We start from the raw sequence: 24140 nt of genomic DNA on the forward strand, positions 1-24140 counted from the left end.
TTTTGAGTTATTCCAACTGACACAAATGGCTCATCATTATGTTTTGCTTTGAGGCACCCCAGGCAAAAAAAAAATTCATACAGAGCCGTGAGAAAATGCCTTCCACTAACCCAGTGAGGGAGGTAGGGTTGTTAGTCTGCCCCTTTTCGAGTCTTGCGCTCTCAGCTTCTGTTTACAAAGTCTATTTTAATAAAATAGAGTACAAATACAGGCATTTATTCAAATGACGTGGAAGAATACAATAAAAACACAAATAAACGCATCCACACCTTCATAAATAGGTTAAAAAAAAAAAGTAAATAAATAGATAAATACACACATAAAGAACATGAATATCATAAATTAGTATTTGTAATTCGTTACAGTCAAAAAAAAAAATCATCCTCGTCAGGGCTGTTCATTAAGCTTTGGGCTGGTCGAACTGAATCGCGGACCTGGAGTCAGTTTCGCAATCGTGTACGAGTGCTAAGCATGAAACTTCAACCGATCCCAGATCAGCGCGAAGGTTTCCCTTCTCCACAGCCGCGTCGTTACAAACAAAGGGCGCGCAAAGGTTCGCGAGGCTGACGCACAGGCACCTGCTACAGCGTTCCGGTTGGCTGTCTCGCTTGTCGATTTTTATTTTAGTCCCGCCCTACATCTGTCATCATTGGTCAGCAGCGTCATTGCTTTGACGCCATTCGTCACCGCTTCCGTGTCGTGCCAGTCAAGGGGCGGACGGCTCTCGCCGAGTCGTCAGGGTGGGTTCACGGCGCCCTTTGTAGCTTTCCATTGGCGGAGCTCCTGGACTGGGCCCGAATTTTACCTTCTGATTGGTGTTGGGACAGGAAGCGCGGCTGTGGGGCTGAAGCCCGACGCTTTGCCCTTACTTCTCTCTCTACTTTATTCCCAAGCAGGACGTGTGTGTGTGTGGTGAATGTGCGGCTGGCTCCACTGGGCTTGAACGGTGCGATGATAAAAGACGCCTCTGCGGTAGGCTACACACCTATCCCAGAGCCAAATAGCCACGAAACATCCTGAGGCCGTTCCTCCGTATCCCCGTAAGCGTTTGGAGCGTAACCTGAAGGTAAGAGCCTTTCGCTGGAGTCTAATTCAAGGTTTTGAAAAGGAGCCGGTGTGAGTGCCTTGAACGCCTCATATTTGTGTCTTGTAGCCGGCTAACGCTAGTTGAAGGTGGCGTAAGAATGAACGTTGGTGGTGAGGCGTTCACGGGGCTTTTTTTTTTTTTTACCTTTGTTAAAACAAAGACGTACCTCGAAATGGCTTTTTTCAAAGGGGAATGCCACTGGCTGACTATGACCATTGCATTACGCATTGCAACCGTTGGGACTGGTGGCCAATTGATGCGCTATTGACGTTCATAACGAGAGAATGAGGGGAAAAAAATGGAATTGTACTGCTGAATGTCATCTTGGCTTCCTCATGTCAGTTGGGAAAATGGCCTTGCTCATCCTTGTAATCGATCACCGAGGTGTGGTTTTGAGTGGGGGACATTTTCGAGGGTCCCCCAGCACCACTGCAGAGATGTGCTGTTCGTCTGTCTGCCTCTCTGTCCGTGTAATAATTGCTTTATTACAACCCTTTTTTTTAACCTTGATAAAATGCCTCATCATGCACCTGAAAGCCAAGAAGAGGAAGGTGTGTCCGTCTCCAATCCCTTACCAATTAAAATTTAATTCCCGTCTTTCTTTCATTCACTATCTAGGATCAATAATAAACAAATCATTCTAGTTTAATCCAGAAGACTCCGTAAGTGAAGTGTCAGCCAAAAAGATGTCACATGTATTAAATTAAATTGCTTTTACTTTTCACACCTAATTGATTCCTTCTTCCCTTCCTTGATTCCTTTCTACCCTTATGACCTAGCTTGTTTTTTGTTTGCCATCCTTCCTTCGTTCCTTCCTTCCGCTCTTTGCTTCCCACAATGGGATTTGAACCCAGACCTACAACTGTGAGGCAGATGTTCTAACTGCGCAACAATTACTTTTGATTTCCTTTCTGTCTGAAAAAAAAAAAATTCAAATCAGCCCCCCCGCCCCCCTCCCCATTGTGGGTGACCTCACAGTTTAGCTTGTTGTCATCAAGCTGCAACGTTCAGGATGTTGCTATGGAGGGAAGCTGTTGGCTTTTCTGTGTGTGTGCGCGCGCGTCCCTGAGACTGTGCAATTGTGTCTGTGTAGGAACAGGACTAACAAGACGGAATTGTGTACAAATGAGTCCACATCGCCCACGCTCACCGGGCTCACAAGAGGTTGCACATAACAAAGTGTTTATGATGTCAACTTTATGGAAATGAATGCATTCCATCTCATGATTGCCATTGTTGAGACACTTTTGATGCAAAACCGACCAGGCTGATCATTCGTTACCATGGAATGCAGTAATCCATACCAAAAAAAACCCACTGATCTTAAATGTGCAAAAAAAGTGTTAAAAAAATACTGTTAAAAAAAACAAAAATGTCAGTCCAGGGAAAACCTGTCTTGAGACATTAATTCCAAAGTTGTAATATTACCAAAAATTCTTTCTTGTACCTAATATTCTCCCAGATAAGCCGACCATGTTGCCTTCACATAAGAATTTTAAGAAGAATATTTTTTTAACACACACCTTTTCAAACCACCCCTAAGTTATTTCATTGCCAGTGTCAGACTGGCTGGCTTGGGTGGTGGTGGCTCAATTGTCTATTCCACACCCTGTCTTATTGTAACAGGTATGGTAGTGGCAGGGTTGCAAACTCTCTGCCCTGTCATCAACAAACATTGCAAGAAAGGAAAAAAAAAAAGAAGCTTGAGTACGACACACGGCAGGAATCAGGCCTGATGACATACCTGCCATGGCTCAGAGACACCCAATAGTTCACACAAACACACACACACACACACACACACACACACACACACACACACACACACACTGTAAGGCGGTTCCATAGTCTGCATTTCTAATCAGCACGCACGGCTAATCAGCAAAAAGTATGCATTCTCGCGGTCGCTCGTTCAACAAAATGTAGGACTTTGCGCACACGTCACAAGTAGCTCATTTGAATATGAGCGACTCTGCGGACTAAGCTTGCCGCGCATAACATGACATTTGAAAGTCTCATGATCGTACACAAAGCACGTCATCATAGAACATGAACAAAGTAACTGAATTATCATAGGCGTCCTCGCATTTATCTTTTTTTTTTTTTTTTTTTTGCAACATCTCAGGGCTCAATGAAGTACAGCAGTACCTCGATTTAGGAGTGGCCTGACTTCCAGGTTTTTTGAGGTACAGCCTGTGAACGAGTCTTGCATGACCATTTGGAAGTGTTATGTAAATCTAAACATAAAGAACTACAAATTTAACCTTAGCACATTATGGGTCTGCTCGCTTAACAATGCAAAATTGCATAGACAGCGTTGATTAAAATAAAATGTATATAAGCGAGGGTTCCCACAAAAATAGATAGATTTGTTAATGCTGAATATGGTGGGGCCACTGTATGTTTTTGGCACAAAAAAAAAACAACTTAATTTTTTGACTAATAATGAAAACAAATCTGATTTAATTGGTCAATGATTAATCGTCTATCACAATTGTATTCACGGGGAACTTTATTGACTAATGATGCTTTCAAGCATTCTCAATCCGCCTCATTGGGACGTTTTCGAGTGAGCGGTTCTCACGGAACCATGACATTGTCAGAACACATCTCCAATCCTCCGCACTCGTTTCACACTCGCCACTTTGCGCCGTCGTCTCATCTTTCACAGAATCACGATCCAGAACGCTTTTGTGCTTTTTGCTTCCGCAGCGCAAGCCTGCTCGTAAAAGTAATGATGAAGTCGATTTTTATTTGCTTTATAGCCTTTAGAGCATCTCTGCTATGCAACTTTTCCCCTTCAGACTTTGCGTCCGTGCTCCTCAACTGTCGTGTCAGTTCACTCAGCCTTTTCCTTCATTCATGTCTTCTCCTTGATTTGTTCTGTCTTCCAATTAGGCCATCACTGGTCCGTGCTCACATCGCATCAGGCCTGGATGCTTCTGGCCTGCTTCCACCGCACCCTTTGGCTGGCTTAATACTACATGTCTCAAGTGACACAATTTCCCCAATGTTTTTTTTTTTTTTTTTTGTCCTCCCAAGTGGTGCAAATTAGATATGCGTCCTGGATGTCTGATAAAAATTGCACGTTTCGGATATGTAGTGGTGCCTTCACTGAGTAGGCCAGCGGGTTGCTTTTGTAGTCATTCCTAAATTTATTTTTTCCTTCTCATATTGTCACCAGTACCATGTCCAGGCCACTAGGCGGCGGCCTGAATGATGTCACCCGCTTCCTCACGTCGGGGGTGGCTCCATCTTCCCCCAACGCCAATGCGCCGGTGTTCTCCGCCGCCGGCCAGGCCGACTGGGCGGCCAAGCGTCTGGTGTGGGTGCCGTCGGAGAAGCATGGCTTCGAGGTGGGTGGTGTTTGTGTGTGTGTGTGTTGTGTGTCAATATTCAAGAAAGGCTAATCAATTCATCAATACACTCAATTGAGTTTTTAGATCAAGCCGGTTAAAGTTTTTTTTTCTTAGCGGCTTCCACACTTTAAAGCACATGAAACAGATGAGTACTAGGACAGGGGTCGGGAACCTTTTTGGCGGACAGAACCATAAATGGCCTTTCCAGCCATTCCATTAAAAAAAAAAAAAAAAACAATAGGTTAAATACAATTAAATGCATGTATTTTATTTAAGCCCAACGATTTATGAGTGTACTAATATATTCTTTTTAATGTCGCCAAAAGAGCCAAATCTGGCTCTCTCGACCCCTGCACTAGTGTATCAGATTTGTCACTCAATTGGAATTGGTTTGGGTTTGCACAATGAGCAAAAAAAAAAAATCCAATGCCAAGTGTGTTCCAAGGCTATTACAACCAAAGAGCGAAGCGCAATCATCTTGCTTAACATTTGAAACTGAACTGGTGTGTTTCTTCCCCCCAAAAAAATCCAAAAAGTAAAACTCGATTTGAATGTCATTTGCCTTTTTCTGTAAATTAAGGGGGTGAAAAAAATCCATTCACTATTCAAATACAAATTTCTGTGAGGGAAAAATCTGACACTTTATTTGAATATATGGCCCAGTCCATCATCCAAGTAGAAAGAATAAATGAGATTTTCATCCTGCCACTTTCCAGTTGGTTATCAAAATAATCTCAATTCTCTCTGGTGAAGTTCACCCCAAGCTCCTTCAGGGTAGGGCGTGTCAAACAAGTGAGACCGGGCCGAGCAGCAAAGGACGTGTCGGCACTCTGCGTCTCTTGTCACTTTTACAACGATAATTATATTGCACGTGGGCTCCAACTCCAGGCAAAGTGAGATTACAAAATTTTCACCATCCCAATTAGTTCCACTCTGCGTAAATTGCCACACAGGAGTGATGAGCGTCATCCCACCTTGTCTGCGGAACGGGTTTTGTCGTAAACTATGAATAGAACAATGCTCTGCTTTCACGTTCCCCATCGCACAGACGCTGACTTCATGTTATAGTCACGATAAGAATGACACCACCGGACGAAAAAAAAAACCACATGCATTTTTAATTTGACTTTCGTATCGTCAAGAAAAATGTCGTAGTGCTCTGACAAAAATGCGGTAGTACATTTTTAACATTACAGACACAAATCTTTCAACAATGCGGCAGTGAAACTTTGTTTTGAAAATAATGACTTTGAGGTTATCCGATAATGCAGTTCAAGTATTACAAAATTATGTAAAATTAGAAGAATTTTTTTTTAAAATTTACTAGAATCAAATCATGTTGATAATAGTCAAGTTTCGACGTTACAACAGAAAATTGTTACTTGCAAAATGAAAAGTCAAAGTTTTCAGAAAGACAAATACTAAAAGAAAAAAAAATATTTCGCGTTGATAACATGATACAAAAGGCACACTCATAGTTTCGCCATGTTGTTAAACAACACCACTTTCCCTTCCTTGTGTGTCAGGAATTCTCTCAATGCTAGCATTGGCCCGCTGAGTCATTCAGTCAAGGCCGCCCAACCCCAACTTCTGTCTGTTACGCTGCAGTTCTGTCACCGTGGCAACACACCAATCACGCAACGCACACAGTTCAAAATTCAGTTCTGAAGCGGTTGTCTTTGTATTTTTTTTCATTTTGATTTTGTCAATTTTAGTTATTTTATTTAGCTGTAGACGAAAGAAGCTACCATTTATTTCTTTAGCTATCTATTTATTTATTTGCGTGGGGACAATGTATATTAATGAACAGTATAAATCAGTATAAAAACAAATGTAAATATGCCAAATTATAGCTACAAAGCTTGTTTTCATCCAGGCCAATGCAAAAATCTTCCAATAAGAATCTAAAGTAGTCTTTTGGTGTCTCTCCGGATAGTCGGCCAGCATCAAAGAGGAGCGCGGCGACGAGGTGGAGGTGGAGCTGAGCGACAGCCAGAGGCTGCTGACGCTGTCCCGGGAGGAGCTGCAGCGGATGAACCCGCCTCGTTTCAGCAAAGTGGAGGACATGGCCGACCTCACCTGCCTCAACGAAGCCTCCGTGCTGCACAACCTGAGGGAGAGATACTACTCAGGCTTGATCTATGTGAGCCCGTTACACAACACACATAGACAATCATTTTGGGACACGCCTCCCATTGATTATCCAATCAGGATTGTGACTAGTTTCATGTTTTGAAAGTTGAAATATTTTCATTTAGGACCGAAAAAAATCGAATGGGGAAAGGGCTGCCCAATGCCATATTCTCTTTTAATTACCAGTTTGATCAATCAAATACCGGTAATGATCAAATTCTGCCTCTCCAGTATACAAACTTGTTGATGTTATCTTTTCCATCTTGCTGACAAATATTGAGCAGCTCAAGACATTATCGTGGCCCCGGCATATAGACTCAAGTAGCATGAAGGCAATCAGTTCAGCCGCCAAAGTGCATTAACGGAATGAATCCTGGCTGGGTTAGTCTTAGTCCCAGTGTAGCTGTCAAGCTAAACAGATCTCCATCAATCACGGGACGCATCCACCCAGTCTCGAGTGATCGATTGAGTGCCTTAATGAAAGATGCCGGGACCCATGTGGGTGCTAGATTCCAACCTAAGTAATCATGTAGCCAATGCCGCTGAGACTCCTTTTGTAAACGGCTCCAGAAATAATAGCGCTGCTGTCAGTCGATTCCACAAAAACGTTGATTTGTAAAATCTGACTGTTTTGTTATTTCTGCAGACCTATTCGGGGCTGTTCTGCGTGGTGGTGAACCCCTACAAGAACCTGCCCATCTACACCGAGTCCATCGTGGAGATGTACCGGGGCAAAAAGCGCCACGAGATGCCGCCGCACATTTACGCCATATCTGAGGCGGCCTATCGCAGCATGCTGCAAGGTACTTAACGACGCTATCTTCGACAAAACTGTGCGATCGGCCGTCATCTGCTATCAGCTGGGCTCGACTGGAATGCGGCTTCAAAATCGGGTGCGTGATCTTTGGTCGCGTAGCCGCACCGTGGGTGCGCTTCCAAGGTGTGGTGTGTCCCTGTCACTTATCATTCTTATCAAAAGTGAATCTAAATTGGCTGAGATTGTAGTTTTCCCTGAAAGCAAGCGACAAGGAGTGGCATTGCTAGCGAGTCACTCGTCACATAAGGCGCGTTATTACGGAATGCTGCTTGTTCGGAACAGGAATTAATACTATAGGAATTTTTGTGTTTGAAAGAAGTAAACACGACAAAAGTTCTCACACTTGTACTTAAGCAGGGAAGTAGTTCTGAGACAACAACAATGGAAAAAAAAGTACAGACTCAAAGCGAAAGTGATACAAGGCCCAGTTTGATAAGTTAGCACAATGTACTTTGTGTTAGATTAATTCTGACAAAAAAAAAATGTTAAATGCCATAGGCGGGCTAACAAATAGCATCTGTTTCTCCTTAAAAACTCTTTCATTGATTTTGAGCACAGCGAGTAGACGGACAATGTAACAAAATACACATATATTCTTTATCGTCTGCCAAAAATTACTCATCCTTAGTGCATCTGTGAAGGACAGTTTCAAATCCTCCTGTACACAAATACTGAAAGAAAGGATTACTCATTTGTTATTCCCACCACTGTAAAAAAAAAAAAAAAGTAAGAGCAGGTGGATTGAGCCATCGCTGTGCCCCAGGGTGGCTTCCAGATCAGATTCTGGGTCTATGTGCCTGCCACCACCCTCTGACTTGGCTGCAGGCGTGTTACTGCGGCGACAGAACCAGTAGGACCAGTATGAATTCTTCTGCACTCCAGCACATGAGAAATGCTCACGAGTAGCCCGGCTCCATAAAAAAAAAAAACGTCCGGCTGAAGGCTGCCAGGAGGAGAAAGTGTGCCCGGGACCGCTTTTGTGGCTCTAATTAAGCATGCAGAGGGGAGACCGCGTAGTGGAGGAAGTCAATGTAACAAAGCCCCGGACATTCAAGAGGTGGCGGCAATTAAATAAGCGGTCCTCAGTTAGCTGACTTTGATTTACAGTGGCACCTCGGCATAGTCCGTCGTGTGTCTAATTCATGCCTGATGATGTGTCATGAATCTTTTCTAGTTTTTTTGTTACATGGTATATTTTGTCAAAAGGTGCATTAAAAAAAAGACAACAACCATGTGCTGTACATTTTGAACTCATTCTGTCAACCTTTGCTTTTTGACTAAGCTTGAACGTTTTTTGTGTCTTTCTACAGACCGAGAGGATCAGTCAATCCTGTGCACGTGAGTAGCCTTTAGCTACCGCTCAATTTCTTTTGCCTTCAGGGAAGTGTCACGTGTGTGTCCGTGTCAGGCATTAGTGTCAGTCATGGTGCATGTGTGCTTTTCAGGTAAAATGGAATCATTTCTTTTATTCCAGTCCTTCCAGACTATGCAAGACCATCAAAAAGTTTTGTCACCCCAAAAAAAAAAAAATCATGCCTTAATTGAGTAGAGTTTGTTTTCCGTGCTTTCCAGTTTGTGTTTGTAACGTGTTTGAAGGGCGATGACATTTTGATTTTGTGTTTCAGGGGCGAGTCGGGCGCCGGGAAAACGGAAAACACAAAAAAGGTCATTCAGTATCTGGCTCATGTGGCGTCCTCTCACAAGGGCGTCACTCCCAGGAGCAAAGATGCTTTGCAGGTACGACGCTGTTTTGGCCAGCGTTTTTGTGGATACGTCGAGGCTAGCGAATAGCGTCACGCTAGGCGATAACGCTTACGTCGGCGTTTCTTTTTCCGCTCTTTGAAATACGAGCAGGCGTTAATTCACTCGCTGCCTATCTGTCATGCTTTGAAAGTGACACGTTAGCTGTCTTACTTATTCCCGCCTGCGTCTTCCTTCCTGCTCCTCTTTCCCCTCTTCTCTGTCCTCCCAACACCGCATGCTCAGATGGACGGCTCTCGCTCCTTAACCAGGGGCACCACGTTGGTCAACAAGGTGAGTGGCCTCCTCAAGGCTGGTCCCACTCCTTTCCGACTTTTCTTCTAATCAGCCGTCAATCGTAACGTCCGACTCAGCAACAGTGACTCATTCCTGTCGTGTTTGCATGTAACAAGCGAGACCTTTCAGTTTCTTATAATTTCAATGTGTCTCTTTTTGTCCCATTTCTTTCTCCCATCCATGTGTTCACCTGCCCACTCCCCCCCATCACTCAACTTTTCTGCACAATTCCTCAGATTATGCAATATGTGAGTATGCACAAATTTAGGGAGGGAGGGGCTAAATTGTCGAGATTCTTGAAATTCAAGAATCATGTTCAATGCCTGTACAAATGTCATAGACTGCTGATTACAAGGTAAGTCGTGGAGGCATGGCGGCGTGTCCGATGATGGATGGCTCCTTAATAAAAGTTTTCTAACACGCCCAACTTGAGCTGATTGCTTTTGCACGCCCACTGCACGGCAACAGACGAGAGCGAGCCCAATATGAGTCGAAGCTGCCCCCGTTTGCCCTCCAGCCGTCCCCTTATGACGGTTCAATTGTTCTGACAAATGTTGAGAACCGTTGTTTAGTGTGCGAGTTGTGCGCAGGCGCGTGGTGGCTATTTAGGGCCGTCCTTTTTTTTGCACTGCTTGAGAGATGACTTACGGATATTTTTAAATCCTTAGATCCATTGTTACCGCAAAAAAATTGATTACTATGAAAATATTCACTGTTGTGTGTGAAGTTAAAATGATTTGTGTGTGTGTGTGTGTGTAGGGCGAGCTGGAGCGACAACTGCTACAGGCCAACCCCATACTGGAGGCCTTCGGCAACGCCAAAACTACCAAGAATGACAATTCCTCAAGATTTGTAAGACCTTGGATTTTGTTGATGTTGTTTTTTGTTCATTTTTAGTTGTATTTAATCATTTGTATTTTTTTTTCTTCAGGGTAAATTCATTCGGATTAATTTTGATGTGGCGGGATATATTGTCGGTGCCAACATTGAGACCTGTATCCTTCTCACCTAAAGAGAACCTCCGTCACCGTTGGGTGGAACGGATTAATGACATTTCAATTCATTTCAATGGGGAAAAGTGATTTGACATACTCGTCAAGGTCAAGGCGGATTTACTGCGCGAATTTCTTTTTGTGTCAAAGAGGCTGTTGTCGCTCTTTCCTTCTTCCTTCCCCGCTTATCAGCGTGTGAACATCCTTGACCCGTAAACTCAAAAGACCTCCTGGAAAAGTCCCGGGCCACCCGTCAGGCCAAAGATGAGCGGACATTCCACATCTTTTACCAGATGTTGCACGGAGCTTCTGAGACTATGAAATGTGAGTCTGTTGTACTTATTAAGCGCATAAAAAAGAAAATGAACTTCTATCACATCGCAAATCGAAAAACTCAGTTCTTTTGATTCACCACTAATAAAAACGTCTCATCTGATTATTATTTTTTTGTCCACAGCGGACCTGCTCTTAGGAACTGCAGACGAGTACCGCTTTCTCAGCGGGGGTGCCATCTCTGTTCCTGGTCAGAGTGATGTGGAGAACTTCACCCAGACTATGGACTCCATGGCCATAATGGGCTTCAACCCAGAGGAGCTGATGTGTAAGTGGAGGTCAAAGCAAGGCTTTTTTTTACGCTCTGAAACCTGAACGGAAACGTTGTCCTCTCAGCCATGCTGAAGGTGATCTCCGCCGGGCTCCAATTTGGGAACATTACCTTCACAAAGGAGAAGAACCACGATCAGGCGTCCATGCCCGACAACACGGCAGCTCAGAAACTCTGCCATCTGCTGGGCATCAACGTGCTGGAGTTCACCCGGGCCATCCTCACACCCAGGATCAAAGTGGGTCGGGAGTACGTGCAGAAGGCCCAGACCAAAGAACAGGTAACAATCGTTAGCTCAGCGTTCACTCAAACTTATTTTGCCCGCCTCCTGTTTACAAACACTTCAAAGCGGTGTCGTGATGGACATTGATCTCTTTGCGAGTGAGTTCAGCCGTTGTTTATTCTCCAGGCTGACTTTGCCGTGGAGGCCCTGGCCAAGGCGACGTACGAACGCCTCTTCAGGTGGCTGGTGCACAGAATCAACCGAGCTCTGGACCGCAGGCAGAGACAGGGAGCTTCTTTCATCGGCATCCTGGACATTGCTGGATTTGAGATCTTCCTGGTGCGTTTTTATCAAGATTAGAATATAAACAGGTCCAGCACAAGTCAAAAATGTTGTTTTTGTACTGCACAATGTTTTTTTTTCATTTTCATCATACCATGAATTTCTCGTCTCCTTCTTGCAGCTGAACTCTTTCGAGCAGCTGTGCATCAACTACACCAACGAGAAGCTGCAGCAGCTCTTCAACCACACCATGTTTGTCCTGGAGCAGGAGGAGTACCAGCGGGAGGGCATCGAGTGGAACTTCATCGACTTTGGCCTCGATTTGCAGCCCTGCATCGATCTCATTGAAAGACCGGTACGGTCGCTATTTCACATATTAAAAAGTCTGGCATCACATGATCTCCTCGGTCTAGGCCCAGCCGCCCGGCGTTCTGGCCCTCTTGGATGAAGAGTGCTGGTTCCCTCGAGCAACGGACCAGTCATTCGTGGAAAAACTGACCAGCCAGCAAGGAACCCATCCTAAATTTTTCAAAGCCAAGCAGCCGCGCGGTGAAGCTGACTTCTCCATCATCCACTATGCTGGAAAGGTGCCCTTTCAACTTGACAAGAAGGAAACAGCACAAGGTGCAAAATCTTTAAAAACAATTCTGGATTTCACGTCGTCAGGTTGACTACAAAGCCAACGACTGGTTGGTCAAGAACATGGATCCCCTCAACGACAACGTGGCGTCTCTCCTCCACCAGTCGTCCGACCATTTTGTCTCCGAGTTGTGGAAGGAGGGTGAGACCGACGCCTCCTTTTTCATACGTTCAACTATTTGTCAGCCTTTCTCCTCAAAGCCCTCAAATCAAATTAACGAAACTCCACTAACTTATTTTCTCTCCTTTTTTTTTTTTCTTCTTTTCTTGCAATCATCACGCTTTCATCCATCCGTCTCTCTTCCGTCACATTCTCTGCTGCGTTTACGCAACCTTTCCTGATTCTTTTCTCTCTCCTCTCTCGTCCTTTCCCTCATTTAACTTTCCCGCATCCCACCTCAGATATTCAAACTCTACCTCGTGTCTACTTCTTTGACTCCTACACCACACTGCAGGCAAATGGCACCGACAGTAGGTTCCTCCGCTCCAACGTGTGTGTCCTGCATGAACCGCTCCTTCCTACTCAAGATTGTCTTGTCTGCCCACTGTCAATACAGTGAAACCCTCGTTTGTTTCTACCCACCTGGTGAAAATCGGGAAAAAAAAAACGCTTTGCCCCGCCCACCAAAATGATCAAATAAAACCATAACATAACAAAAGTCTTAGCTTAACGCTAACATAGGATGTGAAAGACCATAGACGGCCTGCTGGAAATTAGCAACAAGCCTCCTCTTGATTTTTATTATGCTGCCTTAATAATTTTCTTTATAACGTGGGTTCACTGTATTGTATTTTTTTTTTTTTTTTTTAGTTCTGCTTTCAGTAGATGTGCCCGTGTGCTGTATCGTTTCCCATTTATAGTGAAGCAGCTCACCAGAGTTCAGTAGTTGAGTAGTGTGACCTGTGTGAAGATGGCAGCCGCATGCTCACTGTCGTAGACGCCAAAGCGACATTCGGGATCGACTTGGAGTTGCATAATCCAAAGAAGGCAGCACTGTGATCCTGAATGAGATGCAAAATATTGGCTTACATTATGCTTCATGACATTGTTAAAAAAAAAAAGACTTGAAAATTGTAGCTTGTTTACAAATAATTTGTCTGTAAAGCAATATCCTGCATCTCTAATTTGAAATTTAGTATACCGTATTTGCTCAAATAATGTTAGATGCCGGGCCGCAATTCAACAGACACTTTCCAATCAGTAAAAAAAAAAAAAAAACATGTAGCCACTTAATTATCTCACTTTATAAACACTCTCGTTGGATATTTATTGCTCAGGCCATTTAAGGATTCATTCCACTCACTGCGTTCTTTAAAACAGGACGTTTGGTGATGTGATAACAGCTTCCTAAACGACGACGAACGATCTTTTAACAGACTCTTGTTAATTGCTCCCCGGTGTTGTGTCTGTTTATGTTCTTTAGTTGATTTCTTTTTATGAGTGCATTTTGCTTTCGACTCGAGGCACACTTGAAAAAAATAAGTACAAATGATATTTGCACAAATACGGTATGTCCATTTATCTGATTTCATGTTGTGCGCAGAAGTTTTTGTAGCACTTTTTAGCTGATGACCATCATGTCCTCACGCTTCTCCCCCGTTGTGTCCAGTGGACCGCATCATCGGTCTGGACCAGGTGTCGTCGAACGAGAACAGCAGCCAAGTGGCATTTGGCGCATCGGGACTGAAGACCAAGAAGGGAATGTTCAGGACCGTGGGCCAGCTGTACAAAGAGTCGCTGTCCAAACTGATGACCACGCTGAAGAACACCAACCCCAACTTCCTCCGCTGCATCATTCCCAACCACGAGAAGAGGGTGAGAGCTTTTTGCATCCGACTGAATTTTCTCATCAAGGTTCTGATCTCATTCATCTTTGTCTTTAGGCCGGCAAGCTGGCGCCCCACTTAGTTCTGGACCAGCTCCGATGCAACGGCGTCCTGGAAGGGATTCGTATCTGCCGACAAGGCTTCCCCAACCGCATCCCCTTCCAGGAGTTCAGACAGAGGTGAGTTGTTGTCTCTCATACTCGTGCCACTCAACGCTGGCATAAGCGCTCACTAAGTGAAATGTGTCCCGCAGATATGAGATTCTGACTCCTAACGCTATTCCTCGCACCTTCATGGATGGAAAACAAGCGTCAGAACTCATGGTGAGTCCTTTTTCACCAGCGCTGGTTTGTCACACAGACAGAACGGAAACATGATGCAGATTTTCATCTCTTAATGTCATTGCTCAGATCAAAGCCTTGGAGCTGGATCCCAACCTGTTCCGGGTGGGCCAAAGCAAAGTGTTCTTCAGAGCCGGCGTGCTGGCACACCTGGAGGAGGAGCGAGACCTGAAAATCACCGACACCATCATACGCTTCCAGAGTGCGGCGAGAGGCTTCCTTGCACGCAAGTAAGCACGACGAGCAACCACTGTGAAGTCCAAAAAGCTCTTAAAGCCACACGGATATTTGAACAATGTCCAATAAGCTCTTCAAGCCACACGGATATTTGAACTTGCCCACAATCCTCGACGGTGACGTGTGGAGCAGAACATCCCTGACAGGAATTTGGCGAGTGGCCTTTGGAATTCTGCGAATGGCATAAATAATGGCGCACGCGGCGGCGGGCTCATTAGAAACTGGAAATGTCGGTTCATTCACATTGCCAGTCAGCTGTAAGAATGTGAGAAGAAGCCACTGTTTAAACTGTGCGTTGTTTTTGTTTCTGTTTTTTTTTTTTTTATACAAATTGACAGCATTTGATCGGAGCTTGCATTGTAGCTATGCATACGTCGAATTTATTTTTTGTATTTCTTTTCTCATACTGTTCAATTGTGTTTTCAAATGCATTGCAATACATTCAATTTATAAGAAATGTGTTGAATAGCAGCCACAGACCAATGACCGATTTCCACCTGCTCTTTGCTAAAAGGTGTTCTTGTGTCGTCTCGCTCTCCTCTCAGAGCCTTCACGAAGAAGCAGCAGCAGCTGAGCGCTCTGAGGGTGATGCAGAGGAACTGTCATGCTTATCTCATACTCAAGAACTGGCAGTGGTGGCGACTTTTCACAAAGGTGCCACGATCTACTATTCATTTTAAATAAACATGTCAGACAAAAATATCTTCTTACTTGGCTCTTGATTTGTGCTGGGCAGGTGAAACCCCTGCTGCAGGTGACCCGGCAAGATGAGGAGATCCAGATCAGAGAATCAGAGCTGCTAAAAGCCAAGGAAAGACTGACCCGAGTAGAGCAAGACTACACCGACCTGGACAAGAAACACTCAGTGGTGAGCAAACCTACACTCGGTTTACTGTTTTCATCTCCTCGGAAAAGTCGCTCACCCACGACCATCGCCCGTCTTTTTCATCTGTTAGCTGATAGAGGAGAAAGCGGTGCTGGCCGACCAGCTGCAGGCCGAGGCGGAGCTGTTTGCCGAAGCCGAGGAGATGCGCTCCAGGCTGGCCAGTCGCAAGCAGGAGCTGGAAGACGTGCTGACCGAGCTGGAGAGCCGCTTGGAGGAGGAAGAGGAGAGGGGCGTGCAGATGATTAACGAGAAGAAGAAAATGCAGCAGAATATTCAGGTGTGGAATGTCGTCGTTTTTTCACCTATTGTTGGGTTTGCGAGAGAGCATCATTCCAACTTTGTCCATGTAGGACCTTGAGGATCAACTAGAAGAGGAGGAGGCTGCTAGACAGCGCCTCTTGCTAGAGAAGGTCTCCTTAGAAACCAAAGTCAAAAGTATGGAGAATGACCTTCTGAGCGCAGTGGAGCAGAGAGATCGCCTCAGCAAGGTTGGTGTCGTGCGGACGGCTGTCTCGGCCCTTGCGATAGTTTTTCCCACGCTGTCAACCGCCTGGTATCGAGCAGGAGAAGAAGCAGCTGGAGGAACGCCTGAGCGAGGTGACCGACCACCTCACCGAAGAGGAGGAGAAGAGCAAAAGTCTGAACAAACTCAAGAACAAACAGGAGGCCGTCCTCGCCGACCTAGAAGGTGATGGAAATATAAAATTGATCATCAAATTTCTGTGTGTGGCTTTTTGTATCTAAATGCGTGCGTGTGGTTCAGACCGTCTGAAGCGTGAGGAGCAGGCGCGCTTGGAGCAGGAAAAGTGGAAGAGAAGGATGGAGACAGAGGCAATAGAGGCGCAAGAGCAGGTGTCTGACCTGGGCCTCATCTCCAGCGAGCTGAAGGGCAGTCTGGCCCAGAAGGACAAAGAAATCACCTCCCTGCAGAGCCGGTACGCCAAACACACATACAGAAACTCAAAGGAGATTCTCGGTCACTGAATCACTTTTTTGTGGGGGGGGGGAAGGTTGGAGGAAGAGGGCGCCCGCCGCTCTGAGGCCCAGCGCTCGCTGAGGGAAGCCATGTCGCAGGTGTCGGAGCTAAAGGAGGAAGTGGAGAACGAGCGAGGCATGAGAGAGCGGGCAGAGAAACAGAGGCGGGACCTCAGCGAGGAGCTGGAGGCTTTGAGGACCGAGCTGGAGGACACCTTGGACACCACCGCCGCACAGCAGGAGCTCCGGTAGGACCCAGTGATTGTTCAGATTTTATTTTTTTAGATCAAGATTTCATCCCCGGCTCCGTTCAGGTCTCGTCGGGAAGTGGAGTTAAATGACCTCCAACGCTGCGTAGAAGATGAGACGCGCCGCCACGAGGCCCAGCTGTCAGAGCTCCGGGTCAAACACAGCGCCGCCATAGACAATCTGCAGGAACAGCTGGACAACAGCAAGAGGGTGAGAAGAAATTAAAGACCATCTGAGATTATTTTTGAAATTGTGCCCCCCCCACTCACATTGGAATTACCCAGTTGTGTCATGCGTCACCTCGACCTCCGTGCTCTGGTTCAGGCGCGTCAGTCGTTGGAGAAGGCCAAGCTGGTGCTGGAGGAAGAGAAGCAGAGTTTGAGTGCAGAGCTGAAGACCCTCCAGGCCAACCGCACAGAGAGCGACCGAAGTCGTAAGCGAGCCGAAAGTCAGCTGCAGGAGATCAACATGCGGCTCACTCAGGCCGAGCAAGAGAAAGAAGAAAAAGAGGAGCGCATACACAAGTTTCAGGTGGGACAGAGTTGACGTGTACGTTCGAGTCGCTTCCAAGTCAGTCACGTTTTTTACTCCTGTCTTCTTCCAGAATGAAGTTGAGACTCTCTCCAGCAATCTGTCGTCCTTTGATAGCAAATCCCTCCGTTTGTCCAAAGAAGTCACCAGCCTGGAGAGCCAGCTTCATGATGCACAGGTAGCAAACATGGACGATTTTATTTAAAAAATTTTGTGAAGGAAATTCCTCCCCACCAATCTTTTGCTCTCCACCCTTCAGGAAATCTTGCAGGAGGAGACCCGCCAGAAGTTGGCTCTGGCTACTCGGGTGCGAGCTCTGGAAGAGGAGAGGCAGGGACTGATGGAGAGAGTGGAGGAGGAAGAGGAGAAGTCCAGGGAGCTGACTCGGCAGTTTCAGACTCAGACACAGCAGGTAGGACTTACCTACCTGACACCCCCCCCCCCCCCCCCTTCCATTGAGATGGAGTTGGAAAGCTGTTTCCTTTTCTAACTCGCTTCCGCCGTGACTCATCCAGCTGTCAGAGGTGCGCAAGCAGTCGGAGGAGGTGAACACGGCGGTGGAGAGCGGCGAAGAGACACGCAGGAAGCTCCAGCGTGAGCTGGACGCCGCCATCCAGAGAGAGAAACAGCGAGAGGAGGAGAGGGACCGCGTGGAGAGGCAGCGGGAGCGTCTCAGGGAGGAGATCGAGGACATGACGGTGGCCCTGCAGCGGGAGAGGCAGAACTGCACGGCTCTGGAGAAGAGGCAGAAGAAGTTCGACCAGGTGGGAGCCGGCCCCTCAAAATTCTCACACGATTGCCTCGACCGCTCCGAATCGTCAACCGTCCCGCTTCTCCCGCAGTGTCTGGCCGAGGAGAAGGCAGTGAGCACACGTCTGGCAGAGGAGAAGGACCGAGCGGAAGCTGATAGTCGAGAAAAGGAGACACGCTACCTTGCCCTGTCCAGAGCTCTTCAGGTACTTGATCGACCACCAAACTCGGACTACGGTGAAGCTCTGTTGATCGAGGGAGCGCCTTACACACTCAAAAGCTTAACTGAGCTACATCGTGATGTCCTTCTCAATCAATGTGTGTAGGAAGCCCAGGACCAGAGGGACGAGCTGGAGAGGTCCAACAAGCAGCTTCGCCTGGAAATGGAGCAACTCGTCAACCAACAAGATGACGTGGGAAAGAACGTAAGACTTGAATTTCTGTCTTAGTTTTCTGTCCGGAGTCTTGGTCCGGCGAGTGACTTTGTCCGCGCGTCCAGGTCCACGAGCTGGAGAGGACCCGCAGGGCCCTGGAGACGGAAGCCGAGAGCCTCCGCACGCAGACGCAGGATCTCGAGGAGGAGCTGACGGAGGCGGAGAACTCTCGGCTCAGGCTGGAGGTCACCCTGCAGGCGCTCAAGGCTCAGTTTGAGAGGGAGATCAGCAGCAGTGAAGAGAAAGGCGAAGAGAAGAGGAGAGCCCTCAGCAAGCAGGTAGAGATGGCGAGCAAGCATGAGGAAGATGTTCAAGATATTTATTTATTTATTGAATCTGTTGCACTTTCCTTGCGATGATGCCAGGTGCGGGAGCTTGAGCTCCAGCTGGAGGAGGAACGCAGTCAGCGCTCCCAGGCCGTGTTGACCAAAAAGCAGCTGGAAGCCGAGCTACAGGATTCCGAGGCTCAGGTGGAGACGTCCAGCCGCAGCAAGGAGGAGGCTGTCAAGCATCTGCGGAAGCTGCAGGTACGAAGCGCAAAAGCACCGAGCCGACGCGCAGGCTCTGAGAAACGTCTGCGCCTGTTCGTCTCAGAGTCAACTCAAGGAGGCACTTCGAGAGCTGGACGAGGCCAAAATCACGCGGGATGAGGTCATCGCGCAGTCCAAAGACAACGATAAGAAAATCCAAACACTGGAGGCCGAAGTGCTGCAGCTCACTGAGGTTTGTGCCATCATCGTCAAAAACGTTTGGGTTTTTTTTCATCGGGTTGTTGGAACACAGTTGCTACGGCTGAATATTTATTTCATTGAATTCAAGTCAACCTTGCAGTGTGGAGAAAAAAAAAATACGGCTTCTTTTGTGCATACAGGAGCTGGCCGTATCCGACCGGCAGAGACGACAAGCTCAGCAGGAGAGAGACGAAATGGCCGACGACATGGTCAACAACAGCTCCGGAAAGTCAGTGCGGCCGCGCGCTCCCGAATTGCTCCCGGTCGGGTCGATGCCGTCATTTGAAACATTCTTTTTTGCCGCTTGTTCAGGACGGCGCTTTTGGAAGAGAAGCGCCGCTTGGAGATGCGAGTCAGCCAGCTGGAGGAGGAGCTAGAGGAGGAGCAGACCAATGCTGAGCTCCTCTCAGAGAGACAAAGAAAGATGCAGTTGCAGGTGCAGTAGATTGTTCGATGCTAGATGGCGGAGGGGCAATCTAATTGATTTTTGTTTTTATGGCTACATTTAGGTGGAGACGCTGACAGTGCAACTACAGGGTGAGAGGACCCTGGCCCAGAAGGCAGAGGCGGCACGGGAGCAGCTGGAGCGGCACAACAAGGACATGAAGACGCGGCTGGAGGAGCTGGAGGGAACCGTCAGGGGCAAACACCGCCTCAGCGTCGCCGCCCTGGAGGCCAAGATTGAATCCATGGAGGAGCAGCTGGAACAAGAGCGACAGTGAGAATCAAAACACCACATTTATTTTGGGGGGGGGATAGTAACAATTAAAGCATCCACAAACCAAAAAGTCAATAATTATGAATGTGGGCTTTGAAAATAAATAAATACATTTGCTTTTGTCTCTTAGGGAGCGCGCCATTGCCAACAAACTGGTGAGGAAGACGGAAAAGAAACTAAAGGAGGTCATGATGCAGGCGGAAGACGAGAGGAGGCACGCCGACCAGTACAGAGAGCAGGTAACATCATATTTCAACATTTTATTTGTTTGTGAGTTTCTGAATTGACATCTGTGTGGCGTAGCTGGACAAGTCCATGGTGCGCCTGAGGCAGCTGAAGCGTCAGCTGGAAGAAGTAGAGGAGGAGAACTCACGCTCCAATGCGCAGAAAAGGAAGCTGCAGCGAGAACTGGAAGAGCTGACGGAGAACAGCCAAAGCAGGATGCGTGAGATCACCAGCCTGCGCAACCAGCTCAGGTAACGCGCCTGCGCCCGCGCAACCATACTCCCCGCGTTGCGTTAACAACACCATTTCAGTTGAGCATTGACGTTAACGTTCCCTTTTGCTTTGCTCTTTTTCGTTGCATCCATTTGTCTTCATCTAACACTGTCCCATCTGTCCCATCTGTCCACGTCACACCAACACTCAGCGTCCCCGAATGGAGACCAGAGCAGTAGGTCATTGTGTTTTTTGTTGTCTGTCTTTTTTTTTTTTTTTTTGTTCTCTGTCCATGTCTGTCAATGTCTCACTGTACGCACATTATTTTAAAACTGCAGTTAAGATTTTTTTTTTTTCTTGGTCCAGACGTGCTCCATTGCAACTGATGATCCGCGGACGGCGACCGCTGGTGGACGACTACTCGTTGGACAACTCTGATTCGGAAGAGCCGCCCGCCTCGCCAACGCCTTCCCTGGGACTGCCCCGAACCCCCACCCCGTCCTCGGAGCACAGCCTGGACCCGACTCCGCCCACCTTCAATGTCAACAACCTACACCAATGATGTACCCGCACGCACACATGCACACTACACTACTTTATGATATAGTCGATGAATTGCTTTGAATTTACTGATTTTTTTTTTTTTTTACCTTATAAGGCAACCTTGTAACATTCTAAATGAAGTCACGTTGCAGTTTTAAAATTTTCACGTTTGAATTGGCGTAGAAAACACTATAGCCATGTGTATCTCTTTCATCAAAGGTGGGCAACCTTTCCTTATCACGGCTCATTGAAATTATGAAGGGGAAAAAATCTATACTGTACGCCATCAAATAGTTCCCGCTCTTCTAATAAAGGTCTCCTTCATTTAGATGCCTCAAATTTCCATTGATCACTTTACTGTTGCTAACCAAAAAAGCAGCAGCTATTTATGCACCTTTGAACCACAAACGCACATCAAAAATTTGACACCTTTCCTAGCTCCTGGCCATTCTTTTACTATTTATTTATTATTTAATTGTTTTAGGAATTTTCATATCTGCAATGAGGGCCACTTCAGATGCTCTGGTACGCCCCCATGTGGTTCACAGGTTGCCCACCCGCTGATGTTAATATGACAAAAAATAAAAAGGCTGCTGCAGAATGACAAATTGGACAATCTATTTGCATAAGCCACATATTTGATGAAAAAGTTGACCTCATTCTTCTCGTGGGGCAAATGTTATGGAATACGTGTTTTCATAGGCTCGCGTGAGTTTTTACAAGCGCCATTTGCATAACTGCACTATTTGCTAACATCGCGAGGAAATTAGCCAGACCGACCCATGAACAAGTAAGCTCCCGTCAAACATGTTAATTCCGTAGCTAGTCTAATTTATTGATCTAAAACAAGCTATTTGTATTTCTATCATTTATATCAAGTTAAATATGTTAACGCTTACTTTTATTGTGCAAAAATTACTCTCAAGATTCACTGGAGAGACATTTTTCTACCATGTCTGTATCCGAAGTAAAACAACCTTTTTTTTTTTTTAGACTGAAAAACACGGGTGTCTTGCACAAGGTAGTCTTAATATTTTTTGTTCATTACATTTGAGCTGTAAATGAAAGCTGTCATATGGATGAGAAAAGGGATTAAATCTAGTAGAATAGAATAGAGGAGATTTACTATCATCCAGCATTGCTTTTGGGTGACTTCCCTCGAAGATAAGTATTGTAGGTTTAGATATAAATAGAGGCAACAAGTCGTACAAGTGAAGACTTAAGTAGTTTTTAATCAACTTGCCCATTTCCCAACACATTTTTCCTCTTTTATGTTCCTTTCCTGGATATTTAGGACACATTTTTATATTTAATACGATAATGGCCTGGATTCTCATCGTAAAGGGGGGGGTGAAGAAAAATGCATGCTTTTGGATATCTTTAACTTGGAATAATATCGCACTGGGCAGATGCGATATGTCTCACTTGTAATGTACATGAAAATTGACAGTCCAATAAATGGGATGGACATGAAATGAAAATTGTGGACTCGCAGTGTAAATCCAGCCTTTGACAAATGTGATGACCTCTTCTGCCACACTTAAGTTCAACTGGCTGCTAAACTTGAAGCTAAACGCTAAAGCAATCGACTTAGCATTGTGTGGTGGGACCCGAGTATGTTCAAATCATAAAATAAAAGCCTGTCTTTTGTGTTAATCAAACTCCAAATAGTACAGATGAGGATTTATTTTATTTTTTTTCAAATGACCTCAGGAGAACTATGTTCCATCGTGACATCTGCGTGCTCCATTTTAAGCTATAGCATAGCGTTAGCTATAAATATAAGAGGTTTCAAGATGTAGGTCTTTATTTTTGCCCCCGCTCAAATGTTTCTGGAATTGTTGTGAATGTTTTTACTGTGGGTAAAGTATATACACTGACCTGGGTCTATGTTTACCAATATGAATGTTGCACTGGACCAGTACAGAAGAAAAGCTTGCATTTTAATCAGTGTTGACATGCTCCCAGCCATGCTAGGCTAACATTAGCAATGATGGGTTCATGAGTCACAACGACCAGATGACAAAATAAGTGTTTTATGCTAAGTGCTAAGCTAACTTTAGCAACAACAGGCTCTCAATAATTCACAGCTAAAAGACAGCCAAAGGATCTTGTTTGTTGCTATTTAATGACTTATTAAGGTTATTTGACTTCCACTATCCAAACACCTGGACCTTACTGTGTCGTAGTCCAATGAAAGAGATTCCTAATGTGCTTTTTGTTTTGGCAATATGCAAATGATTTGTATTTTACAACATTGTGTAATGGCTGTACTTTGCACAAAAGCGATGGGTATATTTGTCCACATCAGCCTCTACTGAACATGAACACGAGTGCGTTCACAACCACAAACGCTGAATGCTTGAAGACAACAAAGCTCTGTTTGTCCGTAGCATGCTGATTCTCAAGGTGTTTTTCATCTTTCTCATCTTTATGGTTTGCTCATGGCTACTGTGCAACTTGAAATATTGCAATTGTTTGTTAATGAAGCTGTATAATACATCTGTCCGGGGTCCACTTTTAATATATGTTGTTGGTTTTCACTTTGGTTGCATCGGTGTGCTTTATTTCACGCAAACAACAAATAATCTTTGCACATACACATTTGTTGATATGAACATTTAAGTCACTTCAAAATTAATCAGGCTTGAAATTTGTAATTATCCATTTATATTTTTTGAAATGATTCGCCCAGCATAATTAGAGTATTTGAACCATCATCGCAGGATTTTAAATGACATGCAAAATATTCCACTCATCTAATACTCTTGATTCTTTTTAATCAATGAGAATTACTTCAACATTTTACAAGACTTTGTATTGAGCGTAAACATCTTGGTTATAATGCGTGTTAAAAGATGCAAATTCAGGTAATTCGCTATCCATGAGGATGTCGGTAAACATCAGTTGGTCTTCGTGAGGCGGGGTCACGATGTGGCATAGTGAGGCTTCCAGAGGCGGGGCACAAAAAGACTGAGCCACGCCACCCAATGACATCTTGTGTTGGCAGCTAGACAGCACGGAAAGTGGTTCAGAGTTGACTAAGTCCTCATTTGTGTGGAGATGGCTTATGATTGGTCCGTCGTCGCCCTGGCGACTGCATCTGCGATCCCCATCCTTGGTTTCATGGAAGCAACCCGTATGACGAGCGGCTTCGTCATCTGACGAGAACAGATCCAAAATGTCTTCCAAGTCACTCTCGGTTACGTCCACCAAGTTGTTTGCGTCGCCGGGGCTGTCGAGAAACATTTCCGTAGCGTCAAAGGACAACGGCGATAGAAGTGGCGTGAAGAAGGGAGAGATGGGT

At 45.7% G+C, this 24140-nt stretch overlaps 1 protein-coding gene across 2 annotated transcripts; it reads left to right on the forward strand.

The window, feature by feature from the left end:
* The first annotated feature begins 733 nt into the window (after positions 1–733).
* myh14 (myosin, heavy chain 14, non-muscle) lies at positions 734–23376 on the forward strand. Of its 2 annotated transcripts, XM_085918421.1 has the most exons (44): positions 735–1066; positions 4272–4443; positions 6383–6589; positions 7226–7382; positions 8707–8734; positions 9022–9133; positions 9670–9681; positions 10193–10285; positions 10365–10428; positions 10651–10749; positions 10883–11026; positions 11095–11309; positions 11439–11591; positions 11716–11889; positions 11948–12121; positions 12201–12315; positions 13784–13989; positions 14058–14179; positions 14254–14323; positions 14411–14571; positions 15124–15232; positions 15315–15446; positions 15535–15741; positions 15815–15952; positions 16029–16152; positions 16228–16399; positions 16475–16687; positions 16754–16898; positions 17013–17219; positions 17293–17397; positions 17479–17631; positions 17735–17983; positions 18062–18175; positions 18296–18394; positions 18469–18681; positions 18769–18930; positions 18998–19126; positions 19275–19363; positions 19447–19570; positions 19644–19852; positions 19983–20091; positions 20156–20328; positions 20502–20525; positions 20657–23376. In XM_085918421.1, exons 2-44 carry the CDS (start codon positions 4276–4278, stop codon positions 20850–20852), a joined length of 6069 nt encoding a protein of 2022 aa, XP_085774547.1. In that variant the 5' UTR covers positions 735–1066; positions 4272–4275; the 3' UTR covers positions 20853–23376. The 2 variants fall into 2 exon arrangements, with proteins under 2 accessions (XP_085774548.1, XP_085774547.1); XM_085918422.1 differs by lacking the exon at positions 14254–14323 and having other exon boundaries at positions 734–1066; positions 14058–14084; positions 14426–14571.
* The last annotated feature ends 764 nt before the right edge of the window (positions 23377–24140 follow it).

This window comes from Syngnathus leptorhynchus, chromosome 8 (assembly GCF_054491065.1).
Source record: "Syngnathus leptorhynchus isolate UIUO chromosome 8, UIUO_Slep, whole genome shotgun sequence".
NCBI lineage: Eukaryota > Metazoa > Chordata > Actinopteri > Syngnathiformes > Syngnathidae > Syngnathus > Syngnathus leptorhynchus.